This window comes from Muscardinus avellanarius, assembly GCF_963383645.1.
Source record: "Muscardinus avellanarius genome assembly, chromosome: 15".
Lineage (NCBI taxonomy): Eukaryota > Metazoa > Chordata > Mammalia > Rodentia > Gliridae > Muscardinus > Muscardinus avellanarius.
The window spans coordinates 21,704,707-21,725,075 of NC_137801.1; the positions used below are offsets into that span (position 1 = coordinate 21,704,707).

At 48.6% G+C, this 20,369-nt stretch overlaps 3 protein-coding genes across 7 annotated transcripts in view; 2 read left to right on the top strand and 1 right to left on the bottom strand.

The window, feature by feature from the left end:
- Positions 1-1,288: 1,288 nt before the first annotated feature.
- NRBP1 (nuclear receptor binding protein 1) lies at positions 1,289-13,510 on the top strand (the record flags this gene model as incomplete). Of its 4 annotated transcripts, none has more annotated exons than XM_080711603.1 (18): positions 1,304-1,513; positions 1,682-1,804; positions 2,202-2,303; positions 3,161-3,250; positions 5,141-5,181; positions 5,546-5,640; positions 6,115-6,138; positions 7,379-7,462; positions 7,692-7,750; positions 7,894-7,992; positions 10,801-10,933; positions 11,103-11,208; positions 11,344-11,394; positions 11,493-11,628; positions 12,829-12,882; positions 12,964-13,027; positions 13,217-13,272; positions 13,344-13,510. In XM_080711603.1, the coding sequence occupies 18 exons, from the start codon at positions 1,304-1,306 to the stop codon at positions 13,446-13,448; spliced, it is 1,632 nt and encodes a 543-aa protein (XP_080567729.1). In that variant the 3' UTR covers positions 13,449-13,510. The 4 variants fall into 4 exon arrangements, with proteins under 4 accessions (XP_080567728.1, XP_080567729.1, XP_080567730.1 ...); XM_080711604.1 differs by having other exon boundaries at positions 10,804-10,933; XM_080711602.1 differs by lacking the exon at positions 6,115-6,138 and having other exon boundaries at positions 1,289-1,513.
- A 646-nt stretch (positions 13,511-14,156) lies between these two features.
- Positions 14,157-15,387, top strand: KRTCAP3 (keratinocyte associated protein 3; the record flags this gene model as incomplete). Its single annotated transcript, XM_080711708.1, has 6 exons — positions 14,157-14,184; positions 14,282-14,466; positions 14,548-14,607; positions 14,754-14,960; positions 15,075-15,209; positions 15,280-15,387. 6 exons carry the CDS (start codon positions 14,157-14,159, stop codon positions 15,385-15,387), a joined length of 723 nt encoding a protein of 240 aa, XP_080567834.1.
- A 616-nt stretch (positions 15,388-16,003) lies between these two features.
- Positions 16,004-20,369, bottom strand: part of IFT172 (intraflagellar transport 172) — a gene marked incomplete at both ends in the record, with an annotated part of 39,166 nt that continues 34,800 nt past the window's right edge. For both annotated transcript variants that reach the window (XM_080711108.1, XM_080711107.1), the window contains 7 exons: positions 16,004-16,093; positions 16,249-16,340; positions 16,822-16,975; positions 17,487-17,585; positions 17,671-17,730; positions 17,901-17,996; positions 20,197-20,316. In XM_080711108.1, coding sequence (XP_080567234.1) covers positions 16,004-16,093; positions 16,249-16,340; positions 16,822-16,975; positions 17,487-17,585; positions 17,671-17,730; positions 17,901-17,996; positions 20,197-20,316 — 711 coding nt within the window. The remainder of the gene's footprint in view (positions 16,094-16,248; positions 16,341-16,821; positions 16,976-17,486; positions 17,586-17,670; positions 17,731-17,900; positions 17,997-20,196; positions 20,317-20,369) is intronic.

Consider the following 20,369-nt stretch of genomic DNA (forward strand, 5'->3'; position numbering starts at 1 on the left):
ATTTACATCATAGGAAGGTGAGATCATCAGGAATGAAGTCACTAACTACTGCTAGTCACCTGGCCCAAGGGTAGCCTCACCGTGGACCATCAGGTTCACTCTGTGTATAGCAGGGATGGATAATGAATGCCAAAATTATCTTTTTTTTTTTTTTTTTTTTGCGGGTCTGGGGATGGAACCCAGGGGCATTGGGCCACTGACCTACACCCCAGCCCTATTTTTTGTTCTTTATTTTGAAACAGGGTCTCACTGAGTTGCAGAGGACCTTACTAAGTAGCTGAGGCTGTCCGCGAACTGCGATTCTCCAATATTAGTTTCCCAAATGCTGGGATTACAAGCGTGTACCACCATGCCTGGCTCCAAAATTATTTCTCTCCGAATAAGTCAGCCGAGCCTTAGTGCTGGCTCAATGGAACATTTTGGAGTCTGGGATCACATTATCTGAATAAGTGCCCATGTGTTCTAGTTCTTGAGCACAGTGCAAATGGCATGCATGGGGACAAAGGAAAGCCTATTGGATGAGTATTTGCTGAGGAGTAACGGGACACACTATTTTGCTGTTCATTTGGCTCATCGTAAGTGGGGTTATACTGCCATAAATCTCATGTTTGCTACTTTTTTTGGCACTGAGGATTGAACCAAGAGGCATTCTATCTCCAAGCTACACTCCTAGTCCTATTATTTTATTTTATTTTTATTTTGAAACAGGGTCTCACTAGGTTGATGAGAGCCTCACTACTTGCGGAGGCTCTTCTAGAACCTGTGTTTCTTCTGTCTCAGCCTCCTGAGTACTGGGATTACAGGTGTATGCCACCATGCCCTGCTGTGTTTGCCACTTTTTTTTTTTCTTCAGTACTGAGGATGGAACCCAGGGGCATTCTACCTCTACATTACACCTCCAGCTCCATTTTTTATTCTTTATATTTTGAAACACGGTCTCATTGAGTTACAAGGGGCCTCACTAAGTAGCTGAGGCTGGCTGTGAACCATGATCCTCCTGTCTCGGCCTCCCAAATGCTGGGATTACAAGCATGCACCACCACATCTGGCTTGCATTTGCCACTTCTGAGTGGATCATCCTAAATTAAGATTGCTCCCTTTTCTAAAGTTAGAATAATTTTTTAAATATTCAGATAGGAATAATTTTGATTTCAGATTGAAAGGATACAAAGGGAGGCATGTGTTTTCTTTTGAACCTGCTGATGAAATTATTAGGGTTAGTAAATCATCAGAACTCTGTCTTGACCTTTTCTGTCTTCCTCTCTCTGTTCTTGCCAATGCAGGCCTGAGCGTTTGTTCCAGCATGTCGGAGGGGGAGTCCCAGACAGTACTTAGCAGTGGCTCAGACCCAAAGGTAGAATCCTCATCTTCAGCTCCTGGCCTGACATCAGTGTCACCTCCTGTGACTTCTACAACCTCAGCTGCTTCCCCAGAAGAAGAAGAAGAAAGTGAAGATGAGTCTGAGATCTTGGAAGAGTCACCCTGTGGACGCTGGCAGAAGAGGCGAGAAGAGGTAAGGTGATTGTGTTATCTCTTGGGAAATTTCTAAGAGGTGAGAACTTTGAGCAATCTCAGAGGGACAGGCCAAACTCTACAGGTTGGGGGTCAGGAGATGATCATGTGAAGTTTTAAAATGTACGGGTCATAAGGTAACTTTAATTCCATTTGGATTGTTTCTCAGGTGAATCAGCGGAATGTACCAGGTATTGACAGTGCATACCTGGCCATGGATACAGAGGAGGGTGTGGAGGTTGTGTGGAATGAGGTACAGTTCTCTGAGCGCAAGAACTACAAATTGCAGGAGGTAGGTGATGGTGAAAGGATATAACTGGGTGGGCATCAGAATGCTGGTGTCCAAGAGGAATAGGGTCGGGCATGGTGGTGCCTGTTTGTAATCCTAGCACTTGGGAGGTTGAGACAGGAGGATTGCAGGTTTTAGGCTAGCCTCAGCATTTTAGTGAGGCCCTCCACAACTTAGTGAGACCCTGTTTCCAAATAAGAAATAAAATTAGGCTGGGAGTATAGAATGCCCCTGTACTCAATTCCTAGTACCAAAAACAAAAAGAGGAATAAGTGTCAGAAGCTGACTTTGAGGAGAGCATGTGGGGGTTAGATCATTTCTAGGGAGGGATAGGAAATGATTTTTAGGATTATTACAGTGATTAGTGAACTCTGTTATTTGACTGTCTCCCTTACTCCAGGAAAAGGTCCGAGCTGTGTTTGATAATCTGATTCAGTTGGAACATCTCAACATTGTTAAGTTTCACAAGTATTGGGCTGACATTAAAGAGAACAAGGCCAGGGTAAGTTAATTCCTAAACTTACTGCAAGAGACTAGCTACATTTATTGTTTCTTTACACCCAGAGATTAAAGTTGGTAGTTTTGAGGCAATTGGAATCAGCTGCTGTGGTGGTGAGAGCAGAGCTTTAACTGCCACATGTGCCTTTTGCCTGGCTACAGGTAAGGCAAAAATGAATGAATTTTTGCTTCATTTTTCCTATAGCTTTTGCTGAGTTCATGGTGCTATTCAATCTAAGAAAGTGATGCTAAGAACAAAACAAGAGAAAGTTGAAAAACTTTCAAATTTAATATGTATCTGAGCCAGGTGTGGTGGCACACACCTGTAATCCCAGTACTTGGGAGCCTGAGACAAGAGGATCACAGGTTCAAGGCCTACCTTAGCAATTTAGGGAGACCCTCAGCAACCTAATGAGATTTTGTTTCAAAATTAAAAAATAGGGTTGTGTTGTGTAGCTCAGCAGAATACCCTTGGTTTTAATCCCCAGAAAAATACACACACACACACACACACACACACACCTTAAAATATACCTGGTATAGCCGGGCATGGTGGCGCATGCTTGTAATCCCAGCATTCGGGAGGCTCAGACCGTAGGATTGCGGTTCACGGACAGCCTCAGCTACTTAGGCCCTCTGCAACTCGGTGAGACCTGGTTTCAAAATAAAGAATAAAAAATAGGGCAGGAGGTGTAGCTCGGAGGTCGACTGCCCCTAGGTTCCATCCCCAGACCTGCAAAATGTGTGTGTGTGTGTGTGTGTGTGTGTGTGTGTGTGTGTGTGTGTGTGTAACCTGGTGTAAATATCACCAGATATGAAATTACTACTCTAAACCTAATAATACGTGCTTTGCTTCTTCAGGTGATTTTTATCACAGAGTACATGTCATCTGGGAGTCTTAAGCAGTTTCTGAAAAAAACCAAAAAGAACCACAAGACTATGAATGAAAAGGTATGAAGGGAGGGTGAATAAACTTTTAGACTGGTTTAGAGGTTTAAAAAGATTGTGTTAAAAAGCCAGGCATGGTGGCACATGCTTGTAATTCAAGCATTTGGGAGGCTGAGACAGGAGGATCGCTGTTTGGGGACAGCCTCAGCTACTTAGTGAAGTCCTCTGCAACTCACTGAGACCCTGTTTCCAAATAAAATATAAAACAGGACTGGGAGTGTAGCCCAGACCTGGAAGGCCCCTGGGTTTCATTCCCAGTAAAACACACACACACACACACACACACACACACACACACACACACGTACTGTGTTAAGCTCGATGTGTGGCTCGCCCGTGTTTTCCATGTACTTGGGAAACTGAGACAAGAATCTTAGCAATCTAGCAAGACCCTGTTTCAAAATAAACACAAAAGCTGGGCATGGTAGTGCATGTTTGTATCCTAGTACCTGGGAGGCTGATACAGAGGATCGCAGATTTGTGGACAGCCTTGGCTGCTTAGGTTCTCTGTAACTTAGTGAGACCTATTTGAAAATAAAGAATAAAAGAAACTGGGTGTGGCTGAGTGTGGTGGCGCATACTTGTAATCCCAGTGCTTGGGAGGCTGAGACAGGAGGATCGCGCAGGTTCAAAGCCAGTCTCAGCTACATAGTGAGGCTCTTAGCAACTTAGTGAGACCCTGTTTCCAAATAAAATATAGAATAGGTCTGGGAGTATAACCTGGAGGTAGAAAGTCCCTGGGTTCTACCCCCAGTACCACCAAAAAAAAAAAAAAAAAAGAAGAAGAAGAAGAAGAAGAAGAAGAAGAAGAAGAAGAAGAAGAAGAAGAAGAAGAAGAAGAAGAAGAAGAAAAAGAAACTGGGCATGGTGGCACACACTTGTAATCCCAGTACTTGGGAGGCTGAGACAGGAGGATTGCAGTTCGCAGACAGCCACAGCTACTACTTAGTGAGGCCCTTTGCAACTCAGTGAGACCCTATTTCAAGATAAAGAGTAAAAAATGAATAAAAGATTGGGCTAGAGTGTAGCTCAGAGGTAGAATGTCCCGGGTTTGTGGCTCAGGTCTGTAATCTCAGTATGGGAGGATCATGGGTTTAAGGACAGCCTCAGCAGGTAGTAAGACTTATCAACCTAGGGAGATCCTGTTTCAAAATAGAAATAAAATTGGGCTGGGATATAGCTCAGAGGTAGAATGCCCCTGAGTTCATTCCCCAGTACCACACACAAAAAAAGATTGTGAAGATTGTGTTAGCCAGGCATGATGGTGTGTGCCTGTAATACAAGTACTTGGTAGGCTGACACACCATTCAGCTTCGAGGCTAGCATGTGGTAACTTAGCAAGACCCTATTTCAAAATATAAAGGGCTGGGGGTATCTGGGTATGGTGGTTTATGCCTGTAAGTCTAGTACTTGAGAGGATGAGATAGGAAGATTGTAGGTTCAAGGGCTGCCTCACCAACATAGTGAGACTCTCAGAAACCTAGCAAGATCCTGTTTCTTTCTCTTTTTTTGGTGGTACTGGGGATGGAACCCAGGGGCCTTCTACCTCCAGGCTACATTTCCAGACCTATTTTATATTTTTTATTTGGAAACAGGGTCTCTTAAGCCAGCGAGGCTGGCTTCGAACCTGCACGATCCTCCTGTTTCAGCCTCCCAAGCACGGGGATTACAAGAGTGCGCCACCACGCCCGGCTAAGACCCTATTTCTAAACAAAAACTGAAAAGGGTTTGGGGTGTAGCTTGGAGAAGAATGCCCCTTGGTTCAATACCCAGTACCACACAACGAAAGAAAAAGATTGTGTTAACCTTGGAGATGGCTATGAGGGATGACAAGACTGGTGGGATGGTCACGAGAAGGGATTACCTTAGCTCTTGAACCAAACTTTGTTCCAGGCTTGGAAGCGCTGGTGTACACAAATCCTCTCTGCTCTAAGGTAAGTAATATCTGGTTAGTTTTTCCCATATTTCCCGATTCAGTTCCTCCAAACAGATTTCAGGGTACTACTCATTTTTCTATTCTGCCTATCCCCACTTCCTTTGAGTCATATACTGTCAAGATTAGGCCCCCTACCGGTCTTGTAAAGGCTCCTCCTAGTGCCCTAACCACAACAGTATCTCCTACCTCTTTCTCCTAGTGCTTATCTAGCTATTAAAATCATCAGGCATAATGGAGATTCAGAGTGTGGGATTATTTGTATGGTGACCAGCAGGAGACCTGGCCCTTGCTTCTTTTAACCATTGGGTTCCCCCTGCCCTTAATTTCCCAGTAGCCCCTCTAACAGCCCAGTGCCCCCACAGCTACCTGCACTCCTGTGACCCCCCCATCATCCATGGGAACCTGACCTGTGACACCATCTTCATCCAGCACAACGGACTCATCAAGATTGGCTCTGGTGAGGGGAGGGAGAGGTTCTGGGCAGGGGAGCCTCGGGAATATGGGAACAATGGGGGTAAGATGAAAGGGGGAGAACAGCAAAATTTTGAAGCATGGGCTGGATAAAAGTCAGGACCTAGTGGTGCTTCATAGGGAGAGGCCAGTTAGTGGAGAGGGGGTACTTTTGTGTGTACTTTTTTGGAGGGAAACTGGGTTAATAGAGCGGTATTGATAGGAGGTTGGGAAAAGGCAAGAGTTGGATGTTAGATCTGATTTGAGCCCCTGGGGCCAGACCCTACCAGAAGAGGTTCCAGGCTGTGCCTGCTGTGAGTGTTCTCATTTGCCGTGTATCTGTGTGCAGTGTACAGCATTTCCGTGTGCTGTGTTTGTGTGTTGTTTGTGTGTCCATTTGTCTGGGGCTTGGCTGCTCCATCGCTCACAACTTTTCTCTGTTTTCCTCCCTCCCGCTTACGGGCTGCTCTGTTCCCAACAGTCTTTCATAGGATTTTTGCTAATGGTGAGAGCTCCCTCTGCCCCACTTGGGGCTCTGTTTGTGCTCCCTCTGCTCCCTCTGCGGCTGCCCAGTGCATGCAGTCGTGGGAGCAAGGCCTGTTCCCTCACCTCCCCTGCCTAATTATGCCTGCTTAGCTTCTGCCCTGCCAGCCCTCCACCTGCTTGCCCCTCCATAACCTGCTTGTTTCCTGTGGATTCTGCCTGGCTGGCCACTTACCTTGTAGATTCATGCTCCCCTTCATCATCAGGCTGGTTCCCCAGATCATACTGTGCTCCCAGATTCTTTGTGACTTGTAGTCATTGTTTATGATTGGAATCCAAATTGGGCCTGGCCCTGGTTCCTCGTTTAGTTTTGTGGCAGGCAGTGTTGAGGAATAAGAGGATAGAGCAGGTGACTTAAAAGTTTTGGTGCCGGGCGTGGTGGCGCATGCTTGTAATCCCAGCATTAGGGAGGCTGAGACCTGGAGGATCGCGGTTCGCGGACAGCCTCAGCTACTTAGACCCTCTGCAACTCAGTGAGACCCGGTTTCAAAATAAAGAATAAAAAAAAAAAAAAATAGGGCAGGGGCTGTAGCTCGGAGGTCAAATGCCCCTGGGTTCCATCCCCAGAACCGCAAAAAAAAAAAAAAAAAAAGTTTTGGTGAATTAAAAGTGAAATTGATTCAAACATACTGGTTCAGTTCTGAACTATTTTTGAGTTTCTGGCAAAGATGGATAAGAAGGAGGCTAAAGCTCCTTGCTAAGCTCCTTGGTTATAGTTAATGGTTCTTTACCTTTTTTTTTTTAAACCTAAGTTCCTCAGGTCTCTAGTTGTTCTAGATTAGAAAGGACTGCTTGTGTTTTTATGTTAATTGCAGGATGAATGAAAGAAATAAAATGAACATTTTCATGGGATCAAGGGTTAGATGTATTTGATACTTGGGGAAGGTGAAAGTCACAGGTGAAAGTTTTTCCTTAGACTAGGTTGATTCTTGACAGGCTGGAAACCACATGTGTCTGTTAACTTAGTGTGAAGCCTTTGTTGCTCCTGAGTTAGGGACCTTAGATGAAAAGCAGTAGGCCTGGGAAAGGGGAGATAGGTGGTATCCACGTGTGGTCTTTAGCTCAGGATGGGAAGAGGCATAGGTTTGTGTTTGTTGAGGACTAGAAGGCTTCAGGAAAAATTTGGCTTTGGGGGCCTCTCTCTGGAGTGAGACTCCACTTTTTGACGGTAGTCAGATTATGGGTATCTCCCCTACTCCCAGTGGCTCCTGACACTATCAACAATCATGTGAAGACTTGTCGAGAAGAACAGAAGAATCTACACTTCTTTGCGCCAGAGTATGGAGGTGAGGCATCCTGGCTTCTCTGCCCTGTCTTTATGCCCTGGCCTTATACCTTATAACCTGAGATACAGGAGCAGTACAACTGAAACTCCTACTCCTTCCCTATTAGCATACGAACTATCCGTCCATCCTTCCTTCCTTTTCTTTCCTTTCTTTCTTCCTTTCTTTCAAATGGCTTATCTACCCCTTGTCCCTAGTCCTCTCTTTCACTAAGCCCTCTCTATTTTCCTAGAAGTCACTAATGTGACAACAGCAGTGGACATCTACTCGTTTGGCATGTGTGCACTAGAGGTGAGGCGATTAGAGGGAGGGGAAAGGTGAAATTAAACAGAGGGGGAGGTGGAAGGAGGACAGGAAGGTGCTGGTCGAGGGAGTGACTGTGGAGCACTGGGGTTCTTAGGTCTCCTTTTCCTTTGGGTTCCTCCTCATTGCAGATGGCAGTGCTGGAGATTCAAGGCAATGGAGAGTCTTCATATGTGCCACAGGAAGCCATCAGCAGTGCCATCCAGCTTCTAGAAGACTCATTACAGAGGGTAAGGGTCTTCAGGATTGCTCCCTCTTTAACTGACTTTCACATGTCTTCAGGTTTTCCTTTACCTACTAGGAATATGTTCTCATCTAAGCAAGAAATCAAAGCAGAAAAGGAAAGATGAAGCTGTAAAATTTCCTTAGGAGGTGCCTACTGTGTTTATTTTACTTTTTTGGCACTGGGGATGGGACCCAGGGGCATTCTACCTCTGAGCGGCACCCCAGCCCTACTTTTTATCTTTGAGACAGGGTCTCACTGAGTTGCAAAGGGCCTCACTAAGTAGCTGAGGCTGGCCCCCAACCATGACCCTCCTGTCTCAGCTGGGATTACAAGTGTGCACCACCATGTCCGACCTACTGTGTTTTTATATACATACGCAGGTAGGGGTTAAGAGGGGTAATACTGGGTCTAAAAGTTGTGTGTTAATTAGAGTATGTGCATGGAGGTAAATTAATTTGATAGTTACCACCTCAATTGCTGTACATTTGTGGATAGCGATCTTTATGTGGTAAGTCAGTTTACATTAAACAAGTCCTTAAGTATTTTATATTTACACACTTTTAGTTAGAGAAGGTTCCCTGAAATAATGAGCTAAAATTTAAAGGATCTAAGGATTATGAATTTATAGACTAAATACAATAAGTAGAGGCTGGACCTTGCTGGATGGCAAGTCATTGTAGAAGTATAATGGGGAGCAGAAGAGAAAAGAAAGAAAACAAGTGAAGGTTTTGTTTTGTTTTTGTGGTACTGGGGTGGGCTTTTCTACCTCTGGGCTATACTCCCAGACCTATTTTATACTTTGTTTGGAAACAGGGTCTCACTAAGTTGCTAAGAGCCTCACTAAGTAGCTGAGGCTGGCTTTGAACCTGAGCGGTCCTCCTGTCTCAGCCTCCAAAGCACTGGGATTACAAGCATGTGCCACCACACCTGGCCGATTGAAGGTTTTGAGGACAAAGTGGAATAAGTTGAGTTTATATGGAGTGAAATATTCAAGTGAAAAATTAGGTACGTGACCTTGTCCTTCAAGAAAAAGTAAAATAGCCAGGCGTGGTGGCGCACACTTGTAATCCCAGCATTTGGGAGAGCTGAGACAGGAGGATCACGGTATGCGGCCAGCCTCAGCTACTTAGGGAGGCCCTCTGCAAATCAGTGAGACCCTGTTTCAAAAATAAAGACTAAAAAATAGGGCTGGGGGTGTAGCTCGGAAGTAGAATGCCCCTGGGTTCCACCTCCAGTACCGCAAAAAAAAAAAAAAAAGAAAAAAGAAAAGAAAAAGAAAGTAAGAGAGCAGCCAGGAGTGATGGCACATGCCTGTAATCCCAGTACTTGAGAGGCTGAAATAGGAGGATTATAGGTTCAGGGCCAACCTCAGCAACTTAATAAGGCCCTGGGGGTGTAAATCAGAGGTAGAATGCCCCCAGTTTTAATCCCCAGCAGCACCACAAAGAAAGAGGGAGTGAGGGTCCATGAGCGTGCAAGCAAGCAAGCCAGGCATGGTGCTACACACGTGTAATCTCAGTACTTGGGAGACTGAGACAGGAGGATTACATGTTTGAGGCTAGCCTCAGTGACATAGACTCAACAACCTAGCAAGACAAACTGTTTCAAAATTATAAAAGGGTTGGGCATGTAGCTCAGAGGTAGGATGCCTTCCCAGGTTCAATCCTCAGTGCCATAAAAAAAGTCAGTCAGTCAATGGTCATGGGACCATTTCTACAGAAAGTAGAAAAGGAAGCAGAAGTGTTAAAGAATGGGACATCTGGTGAATTCAGTGATTGTAATGGACAAAAGAAATTGTGTTATTAGGCTTTGGTGGATATTTCTTTTCTTTTTTCTTTTTTTTTTTTTTGCGATACTGGGGATGGAACCCAGAGGCATTCTACCTCTGAGCTACACGTAGCCCAGCCCTATTTTTTAATCTTTTTTTTTTTCCGTACTGGGGATGGAATCCAGGGGCATTCTACCTCCGAGCTACACTCCCAGACCAAATTTTTATTCTGTATTTTTGAAATAGGCTCTCACTGAGTTGCAAAGGGCCTCACTAAGTAGCTGAGGCTGTCCTCAAATCGCGATCCTCCTGTCTCAGCCTCCCAAATGCTGAGACCACATCTGGCATTATGGTGAATATTTCTAGCCATAATGGGCCAACATTGAGAAAGAAAAACCTAAATTTGGTGAGGATTGGGGATGAAAAATAGGTAGTAAGTAGGCTAATAAAAGAAAAAAAGAAAGAGAATACCAAGTTTTAACATTAAAGAAAAAAGAAAGGTTGTGGTTGAAGAACAGAAACATAATTAAAACCAAAGCTGGGCATGGTGGTGCATGCTTGTAATTCTGGTACTTGGGAGGCTGAGACAGGAAGGTTGCACAGGTTCGAAGCCAGCCTTAGCTACTTAGTCAACTTAGACCGTGTTTCCAAATAAAATATAAAATAGGTTTGGGAGGCGGGACGTGGTGGCGTGCGCTTGTAATCCCTGTGCTTGGGAGGCAGAGATAGGAGGATCTCACAGGTTTGAAGCCAGCCTTAGGTTAAGAGAACCTGTTTCCAAATAAAAAATATAAAAAATAGGTCTGGGAGTATAGCCCCTGGGTTCCATCCCCAGTACCCCCTCCCACACACTATGTATATATATATATATATATGAATAAGATTTTCATATATTTTTCAAAGTCCTTTCAGGTACATTTGTCAATATATTTCTTCCACAAGTGCCGAGCATCTAGTGTGTACAAGCCTGTGCTAAGTGTAGTGAGAGCTGTAAAGTTGAACCCGGGAGGAGTCAGCCACCTGTAGCTCCTTGTTGTTTTCTAGGAGTTCATTCAGAAGTGCCTGCAGTCTGAGCCTGCTCGCAGACCGACGGCCAGAGAACTGCTCTTCCATCCGGCACTGTTTGAAGTGCCCTCACTTAAACTCCTTGCTGCTCATTGCATTGTGGGACACCAACGTGAGTCCCCTTGACCCTGCGAGGAATTTTTATCCAATCTGGAACCTTGTAATTATTATGGGCATGCTCTCTTTCCTCTTGTGCTTTCAAAGGAATTCCTGACCCCTGTTCCTCCATTCCTTCTGACATTAAATCCCTCTGTAACATCCTACTCGATTGTACCCTCCAGACATGATCCCAGAAAATGCTCTGGAGGAGATCACCAAAAACATGGATACCAGTGCTGTACTGGCTGAAATCCCTGCAGGACCAGGAAGAGAACCAGTTCAGACTTTGTGAGTAACCAGCTGAGGGTCTGAAAGGGACAGATGAGTCACTGCCACTATGAGGCTCTGTAAACTGCCCGCCTCTGGGAAAGACTGGCTTCTGTCTTGCTTGTTTTCTTCCATCATCTTTCTTTTCTCCTCTAGGTATTCCCAGTCACCGGCTCTGGAATTAGACAAATTCCTTGAAGATGTCAGGTAAGAGGAGAGTGAGAAGGCAGGCTCCTTTAGGAAGCAGGGCCAGGTGTCCCAAGGCCTTCACAGAGCCTGTGTGTCCTGTCTGCATTTCCCTCCAGGAATGGGATCTACCCTTTGACAGCCTTTGGGCTGCCTCGGCCCCAGCAGCCCCAGCAGGAGGAGGTGACATCACCTGTTGTGCCCCCCTCTGTCAAGACTCCAACACCTGAGCCGGCTGAGGTGGAGACCCGCAAGGTGAGGCTGTGTGGGTGTGAATGTGTGTATGGACACGAGGAAGGGGCATCCCAAGGCTTTGTCCTTCAGAGGAGAGTGGATGTCTGTCCCTGGCCACCGTGTCATAGGCTTGGAAAGGCCTATGGGTGTTGGGTTTTTGTTTATTGTTTGTGGTCCTGGGGATTGAACCCAGGGGCATTCTACTTCTGAGCTATACTCTCAGCCCTATTTTTTTTTTTTTTTTTTTTGGTACTAGGGATGGAACCCAGGGGCATTCTACCTCTGGTCTATATCCCCAGCCCTATTTTTTGTCTTTATTTTGAAATAGGGTCTCACTAAGTTGTGGAAGGCCTCATTAAATAACAGGCTGAGCCGGGCATGGTGGTGCACGCTTGTAATCCCAGCATTTCAGAGGCTGAGACCAGAGGATCGTGGTTCATGGACAGCCTCAGCTACTTAGTGAGGCCCTTCGCAACTCAGTGAGATCCTGTTTCAAAATAAAGAATAAAAAATTGGGCAGGGGGTGTAGCTCGGAGGTCAAATACTTCTGGGTTCCATCCCCAGACCAGCAAAAAAAAAAAAACACCAAAACATAAAAACTGAGGCTGGCCACAATGCGATCTTCTTTTCCCAGCCTCCCAAGTCCTGGAATTACAAGTGTGCATCACCACAACAGACTTCCCAGCCCTTTCTTTATTCTTCATTTTGAAACAGGATTTCACTAAATTGTGGAGGACCCCACTAGGTAGCTGAGGCTGGCATGAACCATCTGATCTCCTGTCAGCCTCCCAAGTACAAGCCTGAGCCACCATTCCTGGCTTGTTTTATTCTTTATTTTGAAACGGTCTAAATTGCTTAGAGCCTCTCTAATTGCTGAGGCTGGCTTAGGACCTGTGATCCTCCTGTCTCAGCCTCCCAAGTACTAGGCTTACAGGCATGTGCCATCATGCCCGGCCCGGTGTTGGGCTTTTTTTTTTTTTTTTTTTTTTTTTTTGGTGGTACTGGGGTTCCTGGAAGCCCTTTTATCTCTGGGCTACACTCCCAGACCTATTTTATTTTTGGAAACAGGGTCTCTTAAGCCAGCGCGGCTGGCTTCGAACCTGTGCAATCCTCCTGTCTCCGCCTCCCAAGCGCAGGGATTACAAGCGTGCGCCACCACGCCCGGCCGGTGTTGGGCTTTTACTGTGGTCTTGTCTCCAGTGACTGTCTGTCCTGTCCTAGGTTGTGCTGATGCAGTGCAACATTGAGTCAGTGGAGGAGGGAGTCAAACACCACGTAAGGCTGAGGGCCTGGGAGCACAGGGTGGGGCGCCGGAGGGGGGGAAGAGGAGCCTCATGGTGGACTGTCCTCTTCTAGCTGACGCTTCTGCTGAAGCTGGAGGACAAACTGAACCGGCACCTGAGCTGTGACCTCATGCCAAGTGAGTGTTTCCTTTCCCTTGAAGGGGGTCGGGGTGCTTGAGCCTCAGTTCTGAAGCTCAGGGTGGGAAGTGGAGGGGCAGGAACATGTTGACTCCCACATGACTGCCTGAGCCCCTGAAATTAGTGAGGGGGTTGTGAAGAGAAGGGGACCCTCCCTCCCCGCCGTCCTCACCCTCCTCTCCTCTCAGATGAGAACATCCCTGAGCTGGCGGCAGAGCTGGTACAGCTGGGCTTCATTAGCGAGGTGAGCTTCCTGCTCCCCCAAGGTCCGCTGCCCCCTCCTCCCCGCCCAGCTCACCTAGCTCCTCTTCCCAGGCGGACCAGAGCCGGTTGACGTCCCTGCTGGAGGAGACCCTGAACAAGTTCAATTTTGCCAGGAACAACACCCTCAACTCAGCCGCTGTCACCGTCTCCTCCTAGAGCTCCCCGGGGCCAGGCCCTACCTGAACTGTGGCTGTCCCTGGACTGCTGCAGCCCCTGCCCCTCCCCCAGTCAGTATTACCCTGTGAAGCCCTTTCACTCCTCTGCTCAGGAGGGCTCTGAGGGCTCCCTGGTTCTGAGCATCCCGCCCTGCCCCTCTCTTCCTCCCCTCTGCACTTTGTTTACTTGTTTTGCACAGACGGGCCTGGGCCTTCTCAGCAGCCGCCTTCTGGCTGGTGGCTAGTAGCTGACCTGCCGGCTCCGCCCAGCCTGTGTCTCCGGGGCCGCGGGCACCGGGGGAGCCGAGTTCTACAATCCCGCTGGGGCAGACGGGCGGGAGAGAAAGGTGGTGCTGCAGTGGTGGCCCTGGGGGGCCATTCGATTCGCCTCAGTTGCTGCTGTAATAAAGTCTACTTTTTGCTAAAGTGTTGTGCGTTTGTGCCTCGGCAGAGCGCGAAAGGCGGAAGCGGCGGCGGGAGGAACGGGGCGGGGCGCAGGTGCGGCGGGGGTGGGGGGGAGCGGGGCGGAGCCCAGGTGCGGGTGTGGGCGGGGCGCAGGATGCGGCGGGGGGGGGGAGCGGGGCGGAGCCCAGGTGCGGCTGTGGGCGGGGCCCAGGTGCGGCGGGGAGGCGGGAGCGGGGCGGGGCCCGGGCGGGGCGCGCGCAGGTAGATGTGCCCGGAGGCGGCGCGGAGCGGCGGCGGCCAAGGGATGAGGTGCTCCCGCCTCTGCGCGTTCGGTAACTTCCGTCCTTTCCGGTTTTCCGCGCGACCCCTCGGGCGGGCCCGGGCGGCCCGCGGGTCCTCGCTCAGGCTCCGCCTCCCCCTGCTTTGCAGACGCCGCCTGCGGCCCCCGGCGACTGATGCGCGTGGGCCTCGCGCTCATTCTGGTGGGCCATGTGAACCTGCTGCTGGGTGCCGTGCTGCACGGCACGGTCCTGCGGCACGTGGCCAATCCCCGCGGCGGCGTCACACCCGAGTACACTACGGCAAATGTTATCTCCGTGGGCTCGGGGCTGCTGGTGAGCGCCGGGTGGGGCGGGCGCGCCGGGTGGGGTGGGCGCGCCCCGCGCCGTGGGTCAAAGGCTTCGTGTCTCCCACAGAGCGTTTCCGTGGGACTCGTGGCCCTCCTGGCCTCCAGGAACCTTCTTCGCCCACCACTGGTGAGAGGGGGCTTTGAGCGCTCCAAGGGGACAGGGTGACTCTCCCAGCTCTTTCCGTGGGCACGAGGAGCCTCACATGGAGGCACTAAGGTGTCCAGGGGAGACTTGGCCAGGCCTGGGCGCTCACCTGATCTTATGCCCACCAGCACTGGGCCCTGCTGGCCCTCGCCCTGATGAACCTGCTCGTGTCTGCCGCCTGCTCCGCGGGCCTCCTCCTGGCTGTGTCGCTCACTGTGGCCAACGGCGGTAAGCGTCTTATTGCTGACTGCCATCCAGGACTGCTCGATCATTCGATCCCTCTGGACCAGGGTTCTGGACACACCGACTGCCCCTTTGACCCCACAAGAATCTATGTGAGTGTACTCTCTTGTTGTTGTCCAAAGCCTCTGTCCTGCCCATTTACATTTCCCCTATTTGCTGCTCCTGCCCCACTCCCTCAAAGCCCTCATCCTTGCTTTTACTTTTAGGACACAGCCTTGGCTCTCTGGATCCCTTCTCTGCTCATGTCTGCAGCTGAGGCTGCCTTATCAGGCTACTGCTGTGTGGCCGCACTCACTCTACGTGGAATTGGGCCCTGCAGGAAGGAAGGATTTCAGGAGCAGGTAAGGAAGAGTAACAGGAAGGGTTCTTTCCACCTAGACTCCGTGGTACTAACTCCACCCTCTCCTGCAGCTATTGGAACTGACAGAGCTTGAACCTTCTAAATGTAAACAGCAAGAAAATGTGCAACTACTGGATCTACATCAAGAACTCCAGGCATCACAGAAAACCTGGGTTTAGCACAGGTAAAGGGCCCCAGCTGGTGAGAGTAGGGGCAGGGAAGCGTTCTTGTGACACTGGGCTAATCCTTTGCTATGCTGCTTCCCCTCTGACCTGAGTGCTTCTTTATCAGGCAGGTCCTGTTCCAAGGCTCACTCCACAAGTGTTTTCCACTAAGTGAGGGGCCCTGACCCTGGGATGAGATGAATAATTGTAATAAAAGAACTTCCATTTTTTTCTATTTGATTAAGATTCCTTTGGGGGGAAAAGGCACTGTGCTGTTGTTTTTCAGCCGGGCTGGGTGGTGCACACTTGTAATCCCAGTACTTGGGAGGCTGAGGCAGGAGGATCGCAGGTTCATGTCCAGCCCCAGGAACTTAGTGAGACCTTCCTCATCTTAGACCATTTCAAAGTAAAAATTAGAGTTAGGGGTGTACCTTAGAGATAGAATGCCCCTGGATTCAATCCCTAGTACCACAGATAAAATAAAAAAGGGCTGGGGGTATAGCGTGGAGGTAGAATGCCCCTTGGATTCAATTCCTAGTACCATACACATACACACAAAAATGAACACAGTGGTCTCGTTACTTATCAAACTTTAATGAGGGCAAGGCCCAAACTCTTCTCACTCTGCCCGTCACTGGAAGGAAAAGCTGGTGCTGGGGAGCCCGCCACACCACTGACTGATGAATTTCAGCACGTCCTGGCACGCTGGGCTGTGGGAGGTCTGTGGGCAAAGGGAAGGGACACGGGCTCACTAGAGCAGGTGTAGAGGACGTCAGCGCCTCCTCCGTGCCAGCCTACGCGCCTGTGAAGACTCCCAGCCGCCCCGTCCTGCCCGCGCTGATCCCCTCTGCCTCCACTTGAAGGCTGCACTCTGACCTTGATAGCCATAAGAAACTTATTCCAGTTGTCCTTGTTAGCAGCCTTTCCTGGTCGCTTAAATTCAATTTTGTTCCTCAGAATGGGGTAACCTGTGGGGGAAGAGGAAAATAATGAACTACAGTGAGATGGGGGGTGGAATGAAAAGTAGCCTGGAAACCAGGCATGGTCGCACACTTGTAATCTCAGCATTTGGGAGGCTGAGACAGGAGGATCTGGGTTCGTGGCCAGCCTCAGCTAGTGAGGCCCTCTGCAACTCAGTGAGCCCCTGTTTCAAAAATGAAGAATAAAAAATAGGGCTGGGAGTGCAGCTCGGAGGTAGAATGCCCCTAGGTTCCATCCCCAGACCCGCCAAAAAAAAAAAAAAAAAAAAAAAAAAAGAAAGAAAGAAAGAAAGAAAGAAAGAAAGAAAAAAAAAAAGAGAGAGAAAAGGAAAGAAAAGAAAAGCAGCCTGGAAGTAGAGTTGTATGGTCCTGACTTGTACACCCTTTTCTAAAGTAAAGATTTCTTGATCCTGATTTCCCCTCCTTTCCACTTACTACAGAGGATATGGGGTGCTGTGGGGTTCTATACCTGTAATGAGGCAGGGCAGTGCCCGGACTCCAGTGCTCGCTGCCACGAGTGAAGCCTCATAGGCACCACGCTCATCCCGAGGCAGGACCTGCTCCAGCCGCTGGTCCATTGAGACTGTGAGCACCCAGTCTCGAACCTCTTCTCGCTGGGCTTCCTGGGAAGGATGGAGGGAGCAGCAGATTCACACCGGGCAGGGCAAAGGAACAGGGGGCTTGCTGAGCTCACATCCTGTACACCAGTTCTCAGGCAAAATGATTGTCCCGGGACTGAGGGATAGTCACCACTTCTACTTTCAGAGAAGGGAAATAATAAGGACTGAGGTTTTTCCAAAGATGGCTTCTCAGCCAGGCGTGGTGATGCACGCCTGTAATCCCAGTACTTGGGAGGCTGAGACAGGTGGATCACAGGTTTGAAGACAGCTTCAGCAAGTAATGAGACTCTCATCAACCTAGTGAGTCCCCGTTTCAAAATAAAAGTAAAATGTAGGTCTGGGAGTATAGCTCAGAGGTAGAATGCCCTGGGTAGTACCAAAAAATATTTTTTTGAAACAGGGTTTCACTAAGTTGCTGAGGCTGGCCTCGAACCTATGTTCTTCCTGTCTGTCCTCCCTTCTTAATGTACTCCCACTGGTGGGGCCTTCCCTTTCTCCAACCCTGCACCCTTACCGGTACATGCTGCTTGGCTGGGAGTGGCACCTCGAAGGGAATGTCTGTATCCTGAAAATCAGAGTGGTCAAGGGCATCCAGAGTCCCTTCCTCGATTGCCTGTGGCAGAGTGGACAATTGTGAGACAGGCACAGCTCGTGACAGGTAAAACCTCCTAACCTCAGGCCACAACTTCCCTACTCACATCGGTCAGATCCAGAAAGCGGTTGAGGAAGATGAAGGCCATGTTCTCCCAGCCAGCTGCCTGCAGCAGAGACAAGGTGCAAAGGGGAGTGAGCAGCTGAGCTCAGATGCTCCAGGATGCAGGGAGGCCGCCAGGGAGACATGGCCACTCAGCTTGCTCAAGGGAGATTCTCTTTTCCAGCTTTGGACTTGCTTATCTCCTCAGCTCCGCCCTTCCTCGGCCCAGCTCACCTTGGCAGCAGTGCCGGCTTCATAGAAGGCCTTATCTGCAGGTAGTAGCTGGGTGTGACGCAAGAGTGAAACAGAGAGCCTGGCAGCCACAGTGTCCTGTGGATTAAAGGCAAAGCTCTGTGACGCTGGTACTACAGTGTCCAAAGGGCCAGCCTGATGCACCTGTAACTAAGGCAGCCAGAGAACTAGAAAGCCAGCAATCAGTAGTAAACTCTTCTGGATCAAGCCCTTCGGGTTTTTTTTTTTTTTTTTTTTTTTTGCTGGCATAATATAACTGAGCATAGATTATTTTTAAGCTTCCTTCCACTTCTAGAATTCTTCAAGTACATGAAATACACAGTAAGTGCCAGGCGTGGTGATGAAGGCTTGTAATACCATTTGGGAGGCTAAGACAGGAGGATCATGATATCATGATTCACGGCCAGCCTTAGCTACTTAGTGAGACCCTGTCTCAAACTAAAGAATAAAAATAAGGCTGGGGGGTGTATCTTGGAGGTAGAATGCCCCTGGGTTCCATCCTCAGAACCGCAAAAACAAAGAAAAAAGCACAGTAAGCTATCACAAATAAGTAAAAAATAAAATATGTGTATATTACACTTTTTTTTATGGCACTGGGGATGGAACCCAGCCAGGGGCATTCTACCTCCAAGCTACACCCCCAACCCTATTTTTTATTCTTTATTTGGAAACAGGGTCTTACTGAGTTACTGAGAGCCTCAGTAAGTAGCCGAGGCTAACTTCGAACCTACACAATCCTCCTGTCTCAGCCTCCCAAGTACTGGGATTACAAGCGTGCACCACCACGCCCAACTCACACATTTTTAAAAATATAGGTAAATAAGAAATGAGGTAAATAAGAAAGTGAGGTAAATAAGGTAGTGATGGGATTTGAGTATTTAAATATAACGAGACTGTACTGGATGCGGCTTAGTGCTCAAGCACTTGCTCAGCATGTGCAGGACCCGGGGTTGAATCCCTGGCACCACACACATAAAATAATGCGGCTGAGCTGTGTAGACACAGAGCAGGAAAGCGTGATGCACACCTATAATATGGGAGGCTGAGACAGGAGGATCATAGGTTCAAGGCCAATGCATGGTAACTCAGACCCTGTTTCAAAAATGAAAAATAAGAGCCAGGCATGGTGGCACATGCTTATAATCCTAGCATTTAGGAGACTGAGACAGGAGGATTGTGGTTCGTGGCCAGCCTCCGCTACTTAGTGAGGTGGCCCTTTGCAACTCAGTGAGACCCTGTTTCAAAATAAAGAATGAAAAGCCAGGCATGGTGGCGCATGCTTGTAATCCCAGTACTTGGGAGGCTGAGATAGGATCGCGCAGGTTCAAAGCCAGCCTCAGTTACTTAGTGAAGCTCTCAGCAACTTAGTGAGATCCTGTTTCCAAATAAGATATGTCTAGAATTGTAGCCCGGAGATGGAAAGCTCCTGGATTCCATCCCCAGTACCCGCCCCCCACCCCACACACACACAAAGACTGGGGATGTAGCTCAGAGGTAAGATGTCTCTGGGTTCAATCTCCAGTACCACAAAAACAAAAAGAAATAAAAAGAGCTGGGTGTAGCTCAGAGGTCGAATACCCCCTTGGGTTCAATCTCCAGTAACACACACACACACACACACACACACACACACACACACACACACACACAGTAAAGCTTTATAGGAAACTCATTTCAGCAAGGGTAAGAGACTATACAGAAGAGAAGCTAAAAGAGAAGTAGGGAGACCCAAGAATTTAAGCTCAAGAATCCAGAACCTGTATTAATCCATCATTCAAAAGTCTGAAGATAGCTGGGTGTGGTATTATTACGCCTGTAATCCCAGTTCCTGGGAGGCTGAGATAGGAGGATTGCAGGTTTGAGGTCAGCCTCTGTAAGTAGTGAGGACTCCCGTCAAACTAGTAAGACCCTGTTCTAAAATAAAAATAACAGCCAGGCGTGGTGGCGCACGCTTGTAATCCCAGCATTCGGGAGGCTGAGACCGGAGCATCGTGGTTCGCGGACAGCCTCAGCTACTTAGTGAGGCCCTCTGCAACTTAATGAGACCCTGTTTCAAAATAAAGAATAAAACTAGGGCAGGGGGTGTAGCTCAGTGTCAAATGCCCCTGGGTTCCATCCCCAAACCCGCAAAAAAAAAAAAAAAAAAAATAGGGCTTAGGTGTCGCTTGGAGGTCAAATGCCCCTGGGTTTAATCCCTAGTGCAGAAAATAAGTAAATAAAAGCCTCTAGCTGTGTCCTGATGAGCTCGCTCTGCACCTCCCGCCCCACGGCGTCTCACCAGCTGCTGGACGCTCTGGGCTGCAGAGCGAGTGGCGTAATAGTGAGCGACCAGCAGCATCGTCTCAAACTCCTCGTGGGCCGGAGAGTTCGCCTCGCTGGACTTCACCAGGTTTTCACACTAGAGAAGGAAGAGAACAGCCTGGCTCAGCGGTCAGAGGGGCAGGACCTGGA